At 49.9% G+C, this 20,871-nt stretch overlaps 1 protein-coding gene across 2 annotated transcripts in view; it reads left to right on the top strand.

Moving 5' to 3' along the window:
* LOC144717745 (DNA polymerase zeta catalytic subunit-like) overlaps nt 1-20,871 on the top strand; it is a 134,247-nt gene that overhangs the window by 102,559 nt on the left and 10,817 nt on the right. For both annotated transcript variants that reach the window (XM_078593368.1, XM_078593367.1), the window contains exons 10-12: nt 483-591; nt 7,601-7,807; nt 8,252-8,361. In XM_078593368.1, coding sequence (XP_078449494.1) covers nt 483-591; nt 7,601-7,807; nt 8,252-8,361 — 426 coding nt within the window. The remainder of the gene's footprint in view (nt 1-482; nt 592-7,600; nt 7,808-8,251; nt 8,362-20,871) is intronic.

Consider the following 20,871-nt stretch of genomic DNA (forward strand, 5'->3'; position numbering starts at 1 on the left):
TGTGTGTGTGTCTTTTTCGTCTGGGAAATGCCGGGTACTTCCCGCTATAATTTATATATGACCAATTTGAGTGTTGAGCATTTGCTAATCTGTTAAATACAAAGCATAACCTGACAGGAAATGTGCAGTGCTGAATGGAGAATAGTACAGGTGAAGTACAATTCTTCTCTCGTAGGGGCGGGTGATTAGCAATATTCCATGTCGATGTGGAGGTTGTTGAGCCATTTGAGGGCTGTAGGAGTGATGTTGCAAATGTCTGAGATGTTTCCACTGAAGTAGACTATATCTCAATTTTTGATTAATGGATGTAGAGCTATTTTAGCACATCAGCCTAAAAAACGAATTGTCACCATCGCTATAAATGCTGACTTGGTATCCTGTGATTGTTGTACACCACTGCGAACATGACTCCCTCACATTTTTTTCAACTTCACAGTTGCATTCTCATTGTCGTGGTTTTGTCTGGTTTTCATTTTTAACAGCAACAATGAGTTTCCATTTGGCTGCACATCACTGAAAGTTCCACCGGACCTCCTGTCCAGCTTGAGGAATAAGCTAACCATCTCTCCCAACAGAGTGTCGTTTGTCAAGGTAAGAACCTGCATAACGAAAACAAGTAGGCTTTCACAGCCATTGTTACGATTCATAGTTGATTTTTGGGTTCAACCACATAAGTCTAATCAAAGCTGTGTCATTAAGACTCTCCACCACCCTTACACAGCTAAACAGAGTAATTCTCATGTGTGCAAGTGTAATAAAGGTCGTGGAAGCGACTTCTTAAATCCGGTCTTTATTTGTCTTTCGTTCACAACACTCCTATCTTACTCCTTCACGCTGCTGACAGACAGCGTGAGAGGGATAGAGAGAGAGACACACGCGCGGCCACGTGGCAGCCTGGACCCCGCTCCAGCGTGGCCTCACCCTCCGTTCGTTCCAGATCTGACCACGTGTTGTCCGTCTCCAGCCCTTTTAATACCCGGGTCACGTGGTATCTTTCCACCAATCCTGGTTAACCTCTATGGAATCTTCTAGACTCCATCGTACGTTCCCAGGACCACGCCCCTGACTTGTCCCCCCATTGGCTGTGGCTAAAGCCAGCAGATCCAATCCTCTACTTACAGATGTCACCTTCCCATTACGTCAGGGCCACGCCCCTAGACTTCCCCCCCATTGGCTATGGGCCAGGACCGGTAGAGCCAATCATCGTAACGAGGTGTGATCCATCAGCAACCCAGATATATCCTCACATTACACAAGTATCTAATGCACACTTTTTTTTATCATCTTGTCACTGATGAGCTGAAACAATAATTGAGACATTAAACACTTGTTTTGATGACAGTTTGTTAGCCAGGTTGTGGTGGCTATGCATGTGGCCTCTAATCCTGCACGGTGGAGTCGGAGGGTTCGTGTATCGGCACAGATGTTGTGAAACTCCCTTTCTGTGGGTGTCAAGAAGGTGCCATACCCTGGCTAGAAGGCAGTACAGTAAGTGGACTAATCGCCATCGGTTTCTATTTGTAATGGATAGAGTGTTGCCCCCTCACATGCGTGGGGTTTCTCAGGGTGCTCAGGTTTATTCCCATTTGGATAACACTGATCTTTTATTGACTGAAAATAGTTTTCAATAAATACCTAATGCAGGATCCTGTTGAAAAAAGAGTCTTATGACTCAGCGTTGCTTCCTGGATATTTTAGTACAGCGTGCTTCAAAAAAATGTTGACACTTACGTAATGACTTGGATAACACGAACTGTAGAGGGTTTCTTTATTTCTTATTTAGGGCGCTTCACGCAGATAACTTGGTCAGGGATGACACGCAGATAACTTGGGCCAGGGATGGCACGCAAGTGGCGACGACGCGAAGACAGCAACGACAACGACGACGTGAAGACAGCGACACGAAGACAGCGACGATGCAAAGACAGCGACGGCGTGAAGACCGGTGACCCCGATCCCACAGCAGCCTTGAACCTTGCCTTTTGCCTTCTTTTATTCCCGGCATGACCCTCACTCTGTCCCCGGCCATGCCCCCTTTCTGGAACTCTCTAGCCCGTTCTTGAACTTCCCAGATGGTTCCCCCCTTCTTACAACTCGCCCTATATTAATGTCCACCCCTGTAATAATTACTCCTCGTGACCACGAAGCAACGCATTGTCCCTGCACCCGCACTGTCTCTACATCACCCCCCCCCCCCCTTCTAAAAAAAAATCTGCCGTTTCGACTCTTAATAACAATTTATAGCGTTAGAGCAGAAGAACCGCGTAATAATAATTTTTAAAAAATACCCGACATCCGACAAAGATTAGGGCAGAAGAACTGCATATATATAAAAATAACCCAACGCCTGACGATCGTTAGGGTAAACGAACTGCATATACAAAAAAAACAACCCGCAATGACCCGGGGAGATCTACTTGGTGGAATCCCAAACACTTTGACCGGGTCCTTGACCACTGGGCCATCGCTCTGTGCAAGATTTTTGTGCCTCTGGGGAATGGGGGCTCGCACAAAAGCCTTGAAGGGGTGGGCTCATTTCTGGACTCTTCGGAAGAATTTGACCAGGCTCCAGCCAGCGGTCCATCGCACGTGGCGGCTTCTTGTGCTTCCCCAGACTTCAGGGACTTGGAAACTGTGGGCGGCACAATGCATTTTTCCTGAGGCACAATTTTCTTGGTCGATTGCCCCGGCTCATCAGACACATCAGACATCGGCCGTACAGGGCTTGGGGGTGAGCTGTTTATAGGGGGATGAACATATGGTTGCTGGTGCAACGGGTGAAAAACCAACGGCGGTGTCCCATCTGAATTCTCACACACTGTGGCCGCTTGACTTCTACCATGTCGACGGGACTTCGCCATGGCAAATGTAACTTAGGGGACTTACCCAGCGGCAGTATAACCATGCCCTGTCCCCGATTGCCCATGGAAACACATGCTCATACCGCCCCTCGTTCTTTTCATTAGCAGCTTGTGCCTTGGCAGTGTTTTCTCTAGCCAACTCAACCTTCATAGATATGACCCAGCGTAACCTGCAGGGGAACGGGCATGGCTGCTCTCTTTGTTCCGGAGGCCATACCCAATTGGTCCTCAATGGGGGGTTCGTTTTCTCTCCCATACATGAGGAAAAATGGGGAGAATACCGTCGCGGCGTGTGGGGCCATCCTGTATGCTGCCAAGACTCCTGGAACGTGCAAGTCCCAATATGTCTGCGCCTCATTAAATGCCTGACAGAGCATCGATGTCAAGGTTCTGTGCAGGCGGTCCACCATACCATCTGTTTGAGGATGATATGGTGACATTCTAATCTTTGTTGTACCCAGCAATGTTGCACACTTCACGTAGCAGCATGGATGAGAAATTCCGACCCTCACGTAGCCGTGCAAAAATGCATCGGCAATGGATGCAGCCACTTGGTCAGGTAATGGCCAAGCCATTGGCCACCGGGAAAAATACTCCACCCCAACCAGGATAAATCTATTCCTCTTTTGCGTAGCCAGAAAAGGTCCCAGGATGTCAAGCGCAACCAATTATTTTATTCGGGACACTGTGATGGACTGTACGGGGGTTGAGACTTTTTCAATGGTGGCTTGTGGCGCGCGCAATCAGTGTGCAACCTTTGATCAGATCGTGGACATCGTTTGACATCCGTTGGAGGGTTAGCAAAGTTTTTCGATGCCCGAGGTGCATCAACTTAGTTTTGTGCACTGCCCATATTGGCCTACCTTGGAGGGAGGTGGGGACCATAATACATAGATGTTGCAAAACCTCCTGCCACCTCATCAGCAGGCAATCCCAAAGGACGAACCGTGAAACTCCCTTAGGCCTGGGGTTTTTTTGGTTAGTTTCGGCGCGGCACTGCAAGTTCAACAAGGAAACATCCTCCATCTGTAGCTGGTTCCATTCAGCATACATGAGGCCAAACGTGTTGTCCCTATGTTTGACCACCGCGGCTGATGGCAGGTCACTCAAAGTCGCTACGACCCACGGTGACCCAGCCGCAGGTGGTTTATACCGGCCCGCGCCTGACGAGCATGCACAACTTCCGTTCAGAGGCAAGCAGGATAATGCGTCAGCATTACAGTGCCTTATACCTTTGCGGTAAATTACCCAAAATGAATACTCCTGGAGTTTCTCCAACCAGCGTAAGAGCTGGCTGAAAGGCTGGTCCACTCTCAGAGAGTACTGGAGGGCCGCATGGTCCGTTACCCTTTCTTCACCTGGGACAGGACAGCCCCTATGCCCAGGTCACTAGCATCAGTGTCTAGTATGAACGACAGGGAAAACTCCGGATAGTCGAGAGGAGGCACGTTGGAAAGGTGTTCTTGCAGTGCAACGAACGCGGCCTCCTTTTGTCCCATTTTAACTTTTGGTTTTTAGCCATCAAGGCATGCAAAGGTTTTGCAACCGTCGCGATCTGCGAAATGAACCTTCGGTAATATGACGCAAACCCAACGAAACTGCGCACTTCACCCACCGACTTGGGGGTTGGCCAATCGCGTAAGCATGCCTTTTTGTCGGGATCCGTAGCTATTCCTTTTGCACTAAGAATATGGCCTAAATATCACACTGAGGTTTGTAGCAAATGGCATTTAGCGGGTTTCAATTTGAGATTAGCCGACCGTACCCTGGAGAACACTGCCAGCAACCTCTGCAAATGCTCCTCGAATGTGCAGCAAACATGATGATGTCATCTAATTAAATGAGGAAGGAGTCCCGCCAGGACCAACTCCATAAGTCGCTGGAAAATGGCAGGTGCCGAATGCAATCCGATCAGAAGACAATTAAATTGGAACAGTCCCTGAGGCGTTCAGAATGCTGTTTTCGGTTTAGATGACTCATCCAAGGGAAGTTGCCAAAACCCCAACAATAGGTCCAGTGTGGAGAAGAACCGAGCGCGCGCTAACTCGTCCAGAGAATCGTTCATCCGTGGAAGCGGATAAGCATCTGCCACTGAGACTTTGTTTAATTTACGAAAGTCGATGCAAAACCTTAAGCTTCCATCCTGTATTTTGACCAACAGCGCAGGGGCTCCCCAAGGACTGGTTGATGGTGAAATTATATTCCTCCGCCAACATTTCCTCCACCACCTGCTATCCATGTTCCTTTTCGACAGGACTCAACCGATATGAGGATATGAGTTCTGCTGAATAGGAGCTGCGTCGCCCGTTTTGATGTGGTGTTGCAGCAAGGGAGTACGCTGAATATCAAATTTAACTTCACTAAATATATCACAGCTGTGCCCAGACCTACATTCAAGACCTGCAAAAATGGTTCCTGATTCACCCGAAGGATTGTCTGCGCCCACGGGTCGATGTGGTAGATGGTATAAGGAGCACTCCCGCCTTGGGGTCAGCCACTTAAAGGCGTTTGCGGTAGCACAAGAGGACTAACATTTGCACGCCTGGCGGAATCTCTTTAGATTTCCTTGCCAAGGACTGAACTGTACCATTCGCCACAGTGTTTATATATGGGGAATCCAAAAAGAACAACCGTTGTCCCGACGGAATCTCGACACATCCTTGATCCGTCAATTTTTTTAGAGGCATCCTGCTAAAAAATCAGTCCCCAAGAGCTAAGGCACCACCAGCGTCTTTAAAGTTAATATGGGCCCCGACATCTCAATTTACCCACTCTTACGCATGCCTCTATCTGAAAATGACGGAAGGAATGCGCGAAGGCCTAGATGCGTGAGGTGGTAGTTTGGGCCCGAGTGTCGGTGTGTTGTGACTTGCCTGTTGGGGCTGGGAAGCGGTCGTCGGCGAGACGGGGGATGTCAGTGAAGTCGTCGATGGCCGGGCGTCATCCTGGCATCCCTGCACCATGTGTCCCGGCTGTCCGCACCGAAAGCAGGAGAGGGAGGGTCCGTGCGGTGGAGGGGTCGCCTCTTCCCTCGGACCCCAACCTCGAGGTCGTCGTGAGGTGTCCCCTCGCCGTTAAGGCCACCCTTGCGCCGCCGCCATCTCCTTCCCCAGCTCTGGATCCTCCTTCGGCCTTATGGCGCTCCTTGTTGATCGGGCGGTCGTCCGACACGGGCTCACCTGACCACACCACCACCTGGGTCCACCTGTTCATGTTCTCGTGGGCTTGCAGGCATCTGGCCACCCACCTCCTCGATGACGGGCAGCACGATCCCCATCTCCTGTGCTAACACCAACAACTTTTCCATCGTCAGGGAGTCTATTGCCACTTGATCCATTCGCAGGTAAGCCGCCTGCCCAAGCGACATCAGTGTGCTGCGGTAAGCGAGGGGCATCTCGGCCTTCCCTCGCCTCCACTGCAGGAACTTCCTCGGCGTGTTGAATGGAGGACCAAAGATGGCCGCCATTTCTCTGTACGCCTGTCGAAGAGTGGCCTGCTTTTCCGCTGGGATGGCTCAGAACGCTGCGAGAGCGTCGTCATTGAGAGTCATCGGCAAACCCCGCAGAGCTTCGTCTTTCGTCCATGCGACGGACAAGTATACTGCCTCGAATCTGCTGATGAAGGTGGCCCAATCGTCTCCCACTGCCATAGACCCCCTGATGGGAGGCAACCGCCTTGGCCGGTTTGCTGCTCCCCCGTGCGACGTCGGGTACGGAGTCGACTCCGCAGCCACCTGGGTCGGTGGCGAAATGGCGGCCGTCGATTGCGTGGGCTCTGCTGCGTGGAAAGTGGTGGCCGGCGATCGCACAGGCTCCGCCACTTGGAAAATGGCGATGCGAAGATAGCGACGGCGTGAAGACAGTCGACCCTGATCCCACGGCAGCCTCGGACTTTGCCTCTCGCCTCCTTTTTTTCCCAGGGTGCCCCTCACTCCGCCCCCGGCCACGCACCCTTTCTCACAACTCGCCTTCTATTAATGTCCACCCTTGTCATTACCGCATGTGTCAGATTCCAAATTCTTCATCTCTTAAGAATATTTTGCAAGCCTCAACACGAACGGCTTTATCTGCAGGACATAAGGCTTGCACAGTCTGCAAAAGATATGTCTACATTCCCAGGTCCTTGTTCAAGATTCTCTACATCGTTGCCCAGGGAAGACCACATTCTATGCTGAATTGTCTATTTGATTTCCCTGGGCGACGCGATAAAGCTTCTTGTGTAACAGCTATGTTTGCAGGGGATCGGCCTGTCCGTGGTCGACTGCCATTCCCTTTGTAATTATCAGCGACTGCGCCGGTTTTGACGAACTTGTTGTAAACACTGTAAATGGTCAATCTTGAAGGTGGATCGCAGATTAAATGCTCTCTGTATTTGTTGCCAACCACCGTGGGTGACTGAAAGACGTCCATCCATGCAGCAACCTTTCTTCTTTGCTCCAAAGTCAATCTCGTTGCCATTTCAGTAAACTGCAAGGGAAAGAAACAAAAATTCCCTGTTTTTTTTAAGCACCCTGTAGTTATTAGAATGATCAATTATTATTATATAACTGTTTCAGATGGTGGAATAATAATAGGATTCATAATGACACAGGTTTGGTCAAATAATTATGTGGCCTAACCCAAACATCAGTGATGAATCAGGATCCTGTAGTTTGCATGTTTCATGATATTCGGGCTCTATGGTACAAGCGCATGAGAAAGGCGGATGCTGGTAATGTGACCTGTGGGGCTGCGGTGCAGGCGTCCGTGAGGAAGGGCGTGCTGCCCCGCATGCTGGAAGAGATCCTGCAGACGCGCATCATGGTCAAGCACTGCATGAAGGACTACTATGGAGACGGGGCGCTCACGCGGCTGTTGCACGCGCGGCAGCTGGGGCTCAAGCTAATCGCTAATGTCACGTTTGGCTACACCGCCGCCCACTTCTCCGGGAGAATGCCCTGCGTTGAGGTGCAGTTCGGCGTGCTGGAGAAATTACACATCACGTAGGGCCATTGGGTGCCTCGCAGCAACAGGGGCCTGGGTTCAATTCCTGACTTGAGTGCCTTTTTGTGTGGAGAAGGTGTGTTCTCCTGCTGTTCTGCATGGCTTTCCTCTGGATTCTCCATTTTCTCTCCAATAGTAAAAAAAAACAGATGCAATGTAACTAGCATTGGCCAAACATCCCAATGCTGAAAAATTGCTCGCAGATTAATAGTTTGGGATTACACGACAAAACATCTCCCCTCCTGCAAAAACTTGGTAGCACTGCTGAAAAAGGTCTTCAGATAAAGTGAGGCATTTCTGAGCAAACAAGCACGGGAATAATATACACTGATGTATAACCTTTCAGAATTGAGTTTTATTCCAGTTTAATTGAAGTTTTTTATCGAGTTATTTGTTCTCTGGGAGCAGGTGGGCGATAGTATTGTACACAAAGCCAGGGAGACACTGGAACGAGCAATCAAGCAAGTGAACGAGACAAAGGAATGGGGAGCACGGGTTGTGTACGGTGACACAGACAGGTAAGGCAGTCACGTGCATGTCCACTTGGTAATGTGACATCACCTGTGACGTTTGGAAACAAAGCACCACACTGACCGGCTACTTTGAGCATTGTTATATTGAACAGCGTTTGTGAGAGCTACACCCACAACTGCAATGTAATTTGTCTCATTCAACCGCGAAGCTGCATTGGTTGCTAAACAAACAGAGCAAAAATTCCTGGCCTAAACTTTCGATCCCCTACTTGACTGACTTGAATTTAAATGTATCAGCCTATTGCATCTACCTGCCTTGGAGCCACACTTTGCAGACGTTACCCAGATGTGCCCTCCCTGGGTCATCCCTTGCAAAATACATGTGCAACACACACACCTTCGATTAGCATGGTTCGCTATGTACGGTGTGTGTTGTATATGCCGGATTATGACATTTTGATAAAAATAATAAAAAATATATGTAAATATAAAAAAATGCGCAAATCGCATCAAGTATGTTAATGTATGTAATTATATGCATGAATTATGATAATCGCGGAGATAATCGTAGTAATTTGTGCGAATGGTTGTGATTATGTTAATGTTTGCAGTTATGATAATTAGGCTTGGTTTCGTTTATCCAGAGTTGTATCAATCAGGATAACGATTATCTTTGATTAAACATTTATTGATTATCTTAGTGTGTTTATGTTATGTTAGGTCTCCAAATTCATATCTCATCGCAGGTTACAGTTCTTATGAATAAGACAGTTTTGCATGGACTGGGAAAGAAGCACTCGAACACTTGGTGTTAAGCAATTTTAATTTTAAACAACATATGACACTCTAATATGCAAAGGCAAAAGTATACGTCATTAAATTCATCGGCAAGATTATGCAATTAACGAAAATAAATGACTAAAACATTTCTTATTCATGTAACTCGACGGCAGCAACTGCTTTGCACGATCAGTTGCTATTGAACGTACAAACTTGAAATTGCAACCCTTTTCGAAACACAAAGATAACTTTTTGAAAGTCTTGTTCGTGTGCATGTTGTGTGTGCGTTGTCTCCTTGCAATATTAATGAATTACATTTTTTTTAGAGCCGGGAGTTGTGTCGTTAGCTTGCGGGGGGTGGGGGAGGGGTTATACCACCCGCAGCAGCTTCCCTCTCGCTTGGGCGTGGCCGCAGCGAGCCCGTCCTGCTTTCTCTCTCCACTGCTAGATTTAGCGGCGTTGGCACGATGTACCTTGAAGAACTTGGTTGTTTGGCGTTTGATGGTTCCGGGGGCTTGGTGCTGTTCGTGCACTCTCTCTCTCCACCACTTGATGAGTGGCGTCGGCACGACGCTCACCGTCGTGGTGCGCGATGATTCTGTCGTCGCTGCTGGACGTCTTGTTTGTTCTCACTGGGTATTGGTCGGTGTGTGTGTGCATCAAACACACGGCGCATTCGATGGCTCTCTCTCTCTCTTTTGGTGGCAGCTCCAGTCTTCTCCACTGCTGGATGATTGTTGAGTCGGCACAATGCTCGTCTTCTGGGTGTGCTGCTCGTGCACTCTCTCTCCGCTGCTAGATTGAGCGGCGTTGGCACGATGTTCGTCGTCGTGGTGCGCGATGATTCCGTCGTCGGATAGCGAACAACTCCTCCACCGCTGGATGACGAGTCGGCACGACGCTCGGTGACGCCTGGGTCGTGCTGCTCGTGCGCTCTCTCTTTCTACTGCTAGATGAGTGGCGTCGTGGTGCGCGATGATTCCGTTGTCGGATAGCGCACAGCTCCGCCACCGCTGGACGTCTTCTCTGTTCTCAGCGGGTGTTGGTCGATATGTGTGTGTATTAAACACACGGCACATTCGATGGCGCTCTCCTCTTCCTCACGGGCTGTCTGCCAGACTATTTCCACTGCTCCGTTCTCTCTCCTTGCTTTCAACTTTGGCGTGCAGCTGACAGCTTCATACGGGCACTCGCTGATGCCTCTCCCGCCCTTCCTTCAGGTTTTCGCTGGTTCAGGTTCTCTCACGACAATGATAGCTGGAATTTCGCAAGCTTCACTCGCACTTAACCACACCTCGCCACTTCGTTCTGCGAGAAGCGACACTGGCCATCGGTATCAGACTTCTGCGACTCCAACGACCCCTCCTCGTTCCATCTCTCCTCGAGGCACGATGCGCCCCAGCTCCCCTTGCGAGCCCCGTCGCAACGCCGCGTCGCAAGCCGAGTTGCAAGACTGAGCACGACTCGAACCAGACTGCTCACAGACTTCTGCGCGTTTGTGCTTAAACTCAAAAACGTGACTCCCCTCTGCGCATCTCTTGCGAGAGAAACAACAAACCGAAAAAAAACAGACATCCTCCCGACCCCTCCTCGCGACCCTTTCTAACCCCCTAAGTATTTATGGTGCCATCTGTTTGTGCCGGACCGTTGGAGACAAAGGTGGCTGAGGAGATTTTGACGTTTGTTGTCTATTTGTATTCAGGGATTGCACTGTTTTACTCGAGTTATATTTTAATGTCCTGAGGTTAAGTGTAACTAAGTTTCCACTTAAGCTTTCTTGACTGCTGGAATTCGTATTCTTTAGTTTTTAGTAAGGTTATGTAGATAGAAACATACAATACAAAATAATATATATGCGGTGAATACGAGTAAAATAAGGGAATTAATAATAAAAAGTCCCTATTGTAGGCTGCAGTCTTATACCGTTGGTTGATTCTTTTTGTTAAGTTTCTACTTTTCGTTAAGGAAAACGTTAAAGAAAACGCGAGTTGCAACAGTTGTTTTTCTCTGCTCTGCACGTTATCCGTGAATCTCCAGACGTCTTGGGAAGGTTAGGCCATCGACCTTTTGTCCATCTGGGTATCTCTGACCTCTCTGTGCTCCGAAGTCTTGCCGTTTAATAGCCCTCCCCGTTTCACAGATTCCTGGTGTGCTTGTGAGGAGTAGGGGCTGTTTTCATTATTTAATTTAAAAATATATATATAGATATAAAAAAAAAATTTGCCCTAAGTATTCTTAATATTAATTTTTGAGAAAAGGGGCATAGATACAACATGTGAAAGAAGTGCAACATACATGAACATATGAATGTTAAAACACAGTGGCCTTCATTGTGGTCTCTCCGTATATGTGTGTAGTAGACAATTGCCTCGTCACTTTTGCACTGTCCTCTGAAGTTGTACATAATATTCCACATCTCGGTAGTGTCCATTGACTGGACAGCAGCACAGGACACAAAACCCCTGCCCATGTACAAATCCCAGTAGTAGTCTTGTTCCAATTAATAATAAAATGAATAATAGGTTCTCAGCCTTCTTTGAAGACTCCATACAGCCTTGATTTTCAGAGCCATCGTAGAGACCAGTGGTGGCAAAGGTCATTGAATTACATTCTCATGCCACTGCTGGAAAAGTGTACTCGGCCTACTCTTCCATGATAGTTAGACATCTTGGAAGAGATGGGAGTATCCACATTTTACCCCACTGCACATGACGTGCCGATCAACTGATTGTGGTGCAGCCATATTTATTTCTGCCTGGGCAGAGGCAGTGGGATTTGAGAAACTTGCCCGGTTGCCTCTACTGTCGTGCCAGCGGATCAAACTGGCGATCTCTGGGCACCACAGTAGCGAGATGTTAACTGCCTCGCCTGGTATACAGGAGGTTGTGGATTCGATCCTGACCCTGACCCTTGTATATTTGGAGTTTGCATATTCTCCTCGGGGTCACGTGGATTTTTCCCTCCACATTTAAAAACATGAAATTAGAGTAGTTGGCTGCTATAAATTTCCACATGATTAGCCACTTTGTTGAGCGATCATTTGTGGCCATGTTGCTTTTGAAAAAAGGGCTTATATGACTCCGTGGGCCTTACCTGATGAACTAAAAATTGTTTATTGTTTAAGTCCAATGTGAAATCATGATACCATTATAAAAATAGGTTTTGCCCCTTTTTTGCAATAAAACATGTGTTAAGATATGATTTGGGTCTTTCAGTAAAGTCGCGTAGATAAGTTCAAAGAAAATAACAAAAAACTACAACGTTTCAGATCGCAACACATGCGGTCGTCATCAGGCAAAGGAGTTAGCCTCTGAAGGCAAATTGTTTATAAAGGTTTGGGGATGGGCGTTGCCCAAGTGTATCAGCAGGAACCAGGGTCATGGGCTTCATGAACGAATCTTTGTTGATAGCCAGTGGGTTTGCAAAGTACCTTCGTCTTGGATAAATCAATTTCGTGTGATCCCACCGCATTCAAGCAATGATCAGTCACGGCCGAGGTATTGGTCCTCCCTTGTTGCAGATCTGCCTTATGTTCACGAACATGGTCCAAGACATGTCACTTAGTTTCCCCAATGTAACTACTGCCGCAGACACAGCTTAGTTTGTAGACGCCGGGGTATTGCATGTCAGGGATCACATCCATCACAGATGGAATCAGAACACGAATTTTACGTGCTGTGTTAAATCGAACCTGGATCTTGTGTTTGCTCATGATTTTGGAAATATTTTTTGTGACTCCTGCTATGTATGGCAAGGTGATGGTTTTTGATTGGGTCCTCGGATGGTTATTTCCTAACCGTTGGGGTGATAACTTTACAGATTGTGTAGTTTGAATATCCATTCATCTTGAGGGCTTGGTGTACGTGTTCCAGTTCACTGGCTAGGTGGTGATGGTCGGAAATACAACGAGCTCTATGGTGTAGAGTTTGGATGAGGGAATTATTCTGGGATGGTGGTGGGAGTCAGGTTTTAGGTGGGCATCCGTATGGGTGACTTTCCTGTAGACAGTGTCCCATTGAGCCATCTGGTCTCTTTTTCGATTAAAACATGCAAGAATGGTAACTTGCCATCCTTTTCCACCTCCATGGTTGAATTTGGGTGTATGGAATTGATGTGGTTGAGGAATTGGTTCAGAGCTGGTAGGCCCTGTGGCCAGATGACGAATGTGTCATCTACGTACCTCTTCCACAAAGACGTTCGTAGAGTGGATGCCTGGATGGAATCTGTCTCAAAATTTTCCATGAAAACATTGGCTACAACTGGAGATAAGGGAGAACCCATTGGGGTACATTCAACTTGTTTGTAGAATGTTCCATTCCAGGTGAAGTAAGTGTTGGTGTGGCAGTGTCTCACAAGGGCCGGCACATCAGCATTCAGTCCTTGTTTAACCAAATCTTCAATGATTGCAATGGTGTCAGGTACAGGAACTTTGGTCAACAAAGAAACTACATCGAAACTAACGAGCAAATCACCTGGAGATAGTGAGATGTCCTTAATTAACGATACCAAGTGAGCTGAGTTTAGTGCAGCTGTGGTGGTCTTACCAGTGAACGATTGTAAGATCTCAAACATAAATCGGGCCAATTTGTAGGTCGGTGAGTTAATGGTGGAGACAATAGGATGAAGGGGTGTACCTTCTTTATGGATGTTTGGTAAGCCATACAATCTGGGTGGCCTAGCAGTGGAGGGTTTTAAGGAAAACCGTTTGGTTGGTTCGATTAAAGATGTCGAATCAGTGATGATGTTGTTGGTTTTTGTAATGAGGCGGTTGGTGGGATCTCTTTTAATTTTGGTATAGCTACCATCATTAAGTAGGTCCTAAATTTTGTTACTTTGCAAGCCTACTGGCTATCAACAAAGATTCGTTCATGAAGCCATCAATATTTATAGACAGACACAATTTCAACCAAGAAGATGGGTACAAACTGAGCAATCATTGTGTAATAAAGGACTCGATCACTGGGTCTGTCTCCGTTGTCCTTTATTTAGGTTCTTACACTTGTCCCACACGGCCCTCGCTCAGAGCCCCTCCGCTTGGCACTTCCACAGCTGCCTTCGCTCACGTAGCCTCCTCTCTCCTGCAGCTCCGCTGCAGATCCCTTGTGCAGTCCTCCGGCTGCTCTCACAGCAGCTCCACCGCTGCTCCTCGTTCCTCCGCGCTCAGGCACAGGCAAGGATGAGTCGGTAGCAACAGACCCCAGCAAGGCAACATCAGGAGATGACGCATCGTTTCGAGGGGCCACATATGGTTTCAAGCGCGACGTGTGAACGAACCAACGCCGAGATCCAAACCGAACACGCGCGGACTGTGGGTTGGGAACCTCGATGAGGCGACCCGGCCCTTGCCATGGTTTGTGTAATTTAGGAGAGGTACCTGGCCGCACCTGCGGGCAATGGAGCCAGGCCAAGTCCCCCACCTTCCAGGGGCACTCCCCCTTTGAGCGTCGAGCACACCGCTCGTTCCGGGCCTGGGCTTTGGCAGTAGCCATGCGGGCCCCTTCCCGCGCCTCAGTAACCCGGCGAACGGTATCCTGAATGTAATCAGGAAGAGGCTTAGCAGGTCCCTTCACTCCAGTTCCCAACTGCACATCCATTGGCGGCACGTTTTCGCGACCGTACATAAGGAAAAACGGCGAATATCCTGTAGCCGCATGCGGCGTCATCCGGTATGCCGAGAGTACCCCAGGGATATGCAAATCCCAATCCGATTGTTTTTCACTCACGGTGTGACACAACATGGCGGACAAAGTCCGATTCAGCCGTTCGACCATACCATCCGTTTGTGGGTGGTAGGGAGATGTCCGTATCTTTTTAGTTCCAAGAGCCGCACACACCTCCCCCAACAATTTAGAAGAAAAATTCCGGCCTTGGTCTGTGAGGAGCCTCTCCGGCGCCCCCTTGTCCATAACATACCCAAATAGAAAGGCGTCTGTGATAGATGCCGCTGACTGGTCAGGCAAAGGCCAGGCCATCGGCCAGCGGGAGAGGTACTCCACCCCAACAAGCAAGTATTTATTACCCTTAGCGGATGGCGGGAAGGGTCCCAAAATGTCCAACGCCACCAATTCGTTAACTCTAGACACCTGAATAGACTGTATTGGCGGCACATATGGTTGTTTAGGTGGTTTTCGCCGGGCACAATCGGGACACGCGCGAACGTGACCGACGACATCCGTTGTCATGCCGTGCCAAAAGTAGTCTCGCTGCAACGTCAATAGGGTCTTCTGCACCCCCAGATGAAAAAGTGTGTCCCCATGCAGAGTCCTAATCAATTCGTACCGCAAGGATGCCGGTACAACCAGACGCCAGCGTTCCTGTAACCCTTCCCTCCACATCAGCAGACCATCGCGGAGAGCGGTTTCCGGCAGTCCGATTCCGTAACGTGACCAATGAATCATCCAACATTTGTTCCCGAATCCACACAGCCCTTGGAAGATTCAAAATCCCATCAGCCGGTCCCGGCCCCTTTGGAGCTTCAGGCACCTCGACCGCCAACGCAACAGGCTGAGGGGGTTGCTGAATCGGCGCACATCTATGCGTCCCAGACGCGCACGCGCAAGGGGATCGCTGCGGCAACCTAGAAAGCGCGTCCGCATTCGCGTGACGCACCCCCTTCCGATGGTGAATTTGGAAGGAAAATTCTTGCAGCGTGTCCAACCACCGCGCCAACTGGCCGGATGGTTGGTCCATCTTGAGAGCATACTGCAAGGCCGCATGATCCGTGCGTACAATAAACGAACGACCGTAGAGATACGGTCGAAATTGGCGGAGAAAGAAAACAATTGCCAAAAGTTCCCTGCGTGTGACGCAGTAGCGGGTTTCTGCGGGAGACAAAACCCGGCTACCGTACGCCACCACGCGCTCCACACCACCTTTTGACTGAGACAACACGGCTCCAATGCCCGTGTCACTCGCGTCCGTATCCAGAATGAAGGGGTGATCGAAGTCAGGATAATCCAACGTCGGTGCCGTAGCCAGTCGATCGCGCAGGCCCTGAAACGCCGCCTCTTCTGGCGGTCCCCAAGCAAATTTCCGTCCTTTACCCGTAAGGAGGTGCAAGGGCCTCGCGATCGTCGCGAAATCCGGAACAAACCTCCGATATTATGAGGCGAACCCCAAAAACCGACGTACATCCTCCACCGTGGCCGGGGTTGGCCAGTCACGGACGCATGCTGTCTTGTCCGGATCCGTGGCCACCCCGTCCGCACTGACGATGTGCCCCAAATAGCGCATGGAGTGTTGCAGTAGGTGACATTTCTTAGGCTTAAATTTCAAATTTGCGGAATGCATGCTGGCGAACACCACCTCCAACCGCAATAAATGCTCATCAAATGTGCGGCTGAAGACGATGATATCGTCTAAATATATCAGACATGTCTCCCACTGCAACCCCATTAACACCAACTCCATCAACCTTTGAAATGTGGCAGGGGCAGCATTCAACCCCATCGGAAGACAATTAAATTGGAATAACCCCTGCGGCGTACGGAAAGCAGTCTTCTCCCGCGAGGGCTCATCAAGGGGAAGCTGCCAGAATCCCGAAGAGAGATCTAGCGTTGAAAAGAACTTCGCCCCCGACAAGGCATCGAGGGAGTCGTCCATACGCGGCAGGGGGTACGCATCAGCCACAGACACTTTATTCAATTTTCGAAAGTCGACACAAAATCTCAATTTGCCATCCTTTTTAACCAAAACAACAGGCGCGCCCCATGGGCTGTTAGATGTCATCCACTGCCCCTCGAACCTGATCTCGCTCCGCCGGACTCATCCGATGGGAGTTTAGCCGAATAGGGGCAGCGTCCCCTGTGTCAATATGATGGTAAAGCAACGAGGTGCGTCCCAAGTCCAAATCGTCGGAGCTAAACACATCAGAATAATTCAATAATAATTTACGAAGCGCGCAACGTTGTTCACCGGAAAGGGAAGAATTTTCCCCACACAATTCGTTGATCCAGCGATCATCTGCGGTACTAGGACCTGAAACACCACCAACCATGACCTGGCTGCCCAGATGATCTTGTGCCGTAAACGCCGTAGTGGCATGTGCCACAACCGTACCAGCCGGCACACACACATTTTCGGTACTTGCATTAAGCACCTGCAGAAACGGCTGCTGGTCTGGCCGGACAATAGTTTGCGCCCCAACGAGCGCCGCTCCGCCCGTTATGGTGGTGGACGGTGACAACAAAACCCCAATTGCACCTTGACGACCAGGTACAGGCTTCTGATATCGCAAGGGGATAAGCATCTGTGAGCCAGGGGGAATATCAACAGATACCTCGGACAGTGCCTGCACCTGAGCGACCGGAGCAGGTCGCCCCCAGGGCGATGGTAGAAATGTAATTTTTCACCCACCCGGTAATTCAATACAGTTTTGATTGATTCGAATTAGAATGGGCATCTTGGCCAGGAAGTCAGTTCCCAACAAGCAAGGAACCGCGAGGGACCTCGAAATTAACACAATTCCCGAGGCCGACACTCCCCCGATAGATATTTGAGCGTCCACCTGGCCCACAATGCCCATGCTACCCCCGTTGGCAGCGACGCAGGAATCGTAAACCGGACGCACGGCCTCAGGTGGGATGTCCAACAGATGGAAAATTACATCCGATATAATGGTCGCGGACGCCCCGGAATCCACTAAAATACGCACGTCCACCCCTTGTATAGAACCAGGTACAGTGGACGAACCAGTAGCGGCCGCGACGACCCGCCGTGCCAATTTACGCCACTGCGTTACCGAGCGACGTGGCCCAGTCGATGGCCTCCCCCCGTTATTAACAACACCCGGATCGCACGACAACGGTGATGAGTGAGGTGTCAAGCCTTGCCGAGTGTCTGGTGTGCACCGACTTGCCTGTCCTGGAGGATCCTTCCGTGGCACGTCCGCTGTCGAGGCCTCCTGCTGGGGCGGACCAGGGACCCGGGCCCAGCAGTCCCTGGCATAATGGCCTTTACGGCCGCAGCGGAAGCAGTCGATGTCGTTGCGCCGCGCCGCAGGCCCCCCGTCCCGACGCTCCCGTGGCGGCGGCGCAGTTCGCGGCCCCGGCCTACTGAGAGCCGACCACTGAGCAGAGGCGGCTGTCAGCTCCTGCGGGCCCCCCCCCGTCAGGAACGTACACCGCCTTCTTGGGATCCCAACCCGTGGCACCTCCCTCGACGATGGGCCCCCCCGTCCACGCCGTGACTTGCTTGCAACGGCGCAGGTTGAACTGGGCATCAAGACATTTAGCGGCCGCCCGGGATGTGAGCTTTTCGTGGCCACACACCGGCATAGGAATCCCCAAATCCCGGGACAGCTCGAGCATCTTACCCAAGATGAGAGGTTCGAGCAGGTCAGGCTCCGTCTCCGGGTATGCAGCCATGGCCATCTCCAATACCGCACCCCTGTATGCCACCGGCGACTCCTCGGGTGCTCACTGACGTTGAACAAACCGGCGATGAGCATCATCCGGTGGTTCATATGCATCTGCCATCTCGTCGAAAACTCCCCTCAATGTTTTCTTCTTCTCGGCCTTTATAGAACGGAAGAATCTCACCGACTCGTCATCGAGAAGAGTCGGTAAAACCTCCAATGCCTCAGCGTCCGTCCACCTTGCTGAGCGTACCGCCGCAAAAAATCTGCAGGCGAAAGCACTCCAATCGCCCCCGATGGAGAATTCTTTAACGGTCGTGAGATGACGACTGCGACTCCTTGTTGCACCGTCCTCAGCCGATGACTCACCAGGCGGCATATTCAAAATGGCGTCGCATCGCAACGTGTTCAAGATGGCGGCCTCTCGCCGCGGAGAGCGCAAGATGGCGGCTTCCCGCCGTTCTTCTCCTGCCACGCCCAAGATGGCGTCTTCTTGCCGCGTGGCCGATGGCGCCGACAGCGGAGGCAAGGCAGCAACCTGCGGACCTCCATCGGCTCTCCCCAACGCCGTCCTCGGCGTGACGAGCTCGCACAATTGCGCGAGCACGATTTTCAGCGTCTCCAGCTGCGCCGCCATCTGCCTCCATCGCCAATCCGCGTCCTCTGGTGCAGACGGGTCCACCGACGCGGCGACATCTTGGACTCCCGGACCCGTACTCGTTCCCGCACGGATCTCCTCCTCCATCGTAGGCAAGTCCACCGCCTGAGGAAGGTCGTCGTCGTCAGATGATGATGCAGATGATGGCGCAGGAATATTCTTTTTTCTGAGCTGTTTTGACATGCCGTTTCACTTCTGACACCAGTGTAATAAAGGACTCGATCACTGGGTCTGTCTCCGTTGTCCTTTATTTGGGTTCTTACACTTGTCCCACACGGCCCTCGCTCAGAGCCCCTCCACTTGGCAACTCCACAGCTGCCTTCGCTCACGTAGCCTCCTCTCTCCTGCAGCTCCGCTGCAGATCCCTTGTGCAGTCCTCCGGCTGCCCTCACAGCAGCTCCACCGCTGCTCCTCGTTCCTCCGCGCTCGGTCACCGCTGGCCGACAATGCCGAGTCTTACTCTGCGTGTGTGGCGATCTCGCCACTCTCCAACCTCCGCCCTGCGTGGCCTCACTCTAACTCTATCTCCCACACTCCCCCGTCTCTTCCGGTATCTCTCCCTTAAGACCTCACCCCTCTCTCACACGTGACCTAACTCCTCCCCCCCATGACGTCATATCCGCGAAGCCGTTTACGCCCGCATTACAATTGGAAGGACGTTCTTAACCAGTTTAAGTCATAACTGACTGTGATGTTTCCATCCTACTATCTGATGTTAGTTGAAATTTTCGGCTCTCTGATTTTACATTAACAGGTAAAAATAAATTCTCACACTAATACAGCCACCTCGCGCGCCGACGTGGCGGAAGCTCTGCGATCTTACATTTACATGCTAATCTCTCACATTAACATAGTTGCTGCATTGGCAGTAGTGCTGCATTGTCATTGTTGCTGCTCACAATAACATAGCTGCTGCATTGGCAGTAGTGTGGCATTGTCATTGTTGCTGCATTGGCAGTGGTGCACTGCCCATGACCCTGGTTGCAGCTGATACACTTGGGCCATGCCCATCCCCAAACCTTTATAAAAATGTAGCCTTCAGAGGCTAACTCCTTTGCTTGATGACGACCGCTTGTGTTGCGATCGAAACATCATAGTTTTTTGTTATTTTCTTTGAACATATCTACGTGACTTTACCGAAAGACCCAAAGAATATGAATTCCTTCAGTCACGAAAGCTTTAAGTCAAGGTGTTAAGATGTTAATAAAACACCAAAAAGAATCCTTTTTTTTTCAAGGAATCCTGTCTGCCTTAACCACATGTCCCTGTGGTGAACATGCAAACAAAAAACATGCTCTGATAATACATGCATTGTCTTTGAAACTGATTGGTCCAGACCAGAGACAGCTTTCTTTTGAGCCTAGTCTCAAAGTGTTCGACCAGAGAATGCCAAAAGGCGAACAGCACATAGACAATGCACTATCAGGGCATTTATTGCTCAGGGTGAGCAGGTACAATATGGGACCTTTCTTGCCCGTATAAAAATATAACAATAGGTTTTACCCTTTCTGGCACTAAAAGAGGTGTTAAGATGTTAACACACCAAACATAATCCTTTGTTTCAAGGAATCCTGTCTGCATTAACCACACGTACTTGTTATGATCAAGCAAACAAAAACATGATCTGCTAGTATATGCATTGTCTTTGAAACCGATTGGTCCACACTAGAGACAGCTTTTTATGAGCTCCCGCAAAGAAGCCTTTAGCCACTAAGTGGATGATAGAGCCACGCCAATCAATATCAATTGAGCTCTGCCCACT

The sequence above is a fragment of the Lampetra planeri genome, chromosome 4, assembly GCF_965212315.1.
Source record: "Lampetra planeri chromosome 4, kcLamPlan1.2.h2, whole genome shotgun sequence".
Classification (NCBI taxonomy): Eukaryota; Metazoa; Chordata; class Hyperoartia; order Petromyzontiformes; family Petromyzontidae; genus Lampetra; species Lampetra planeri.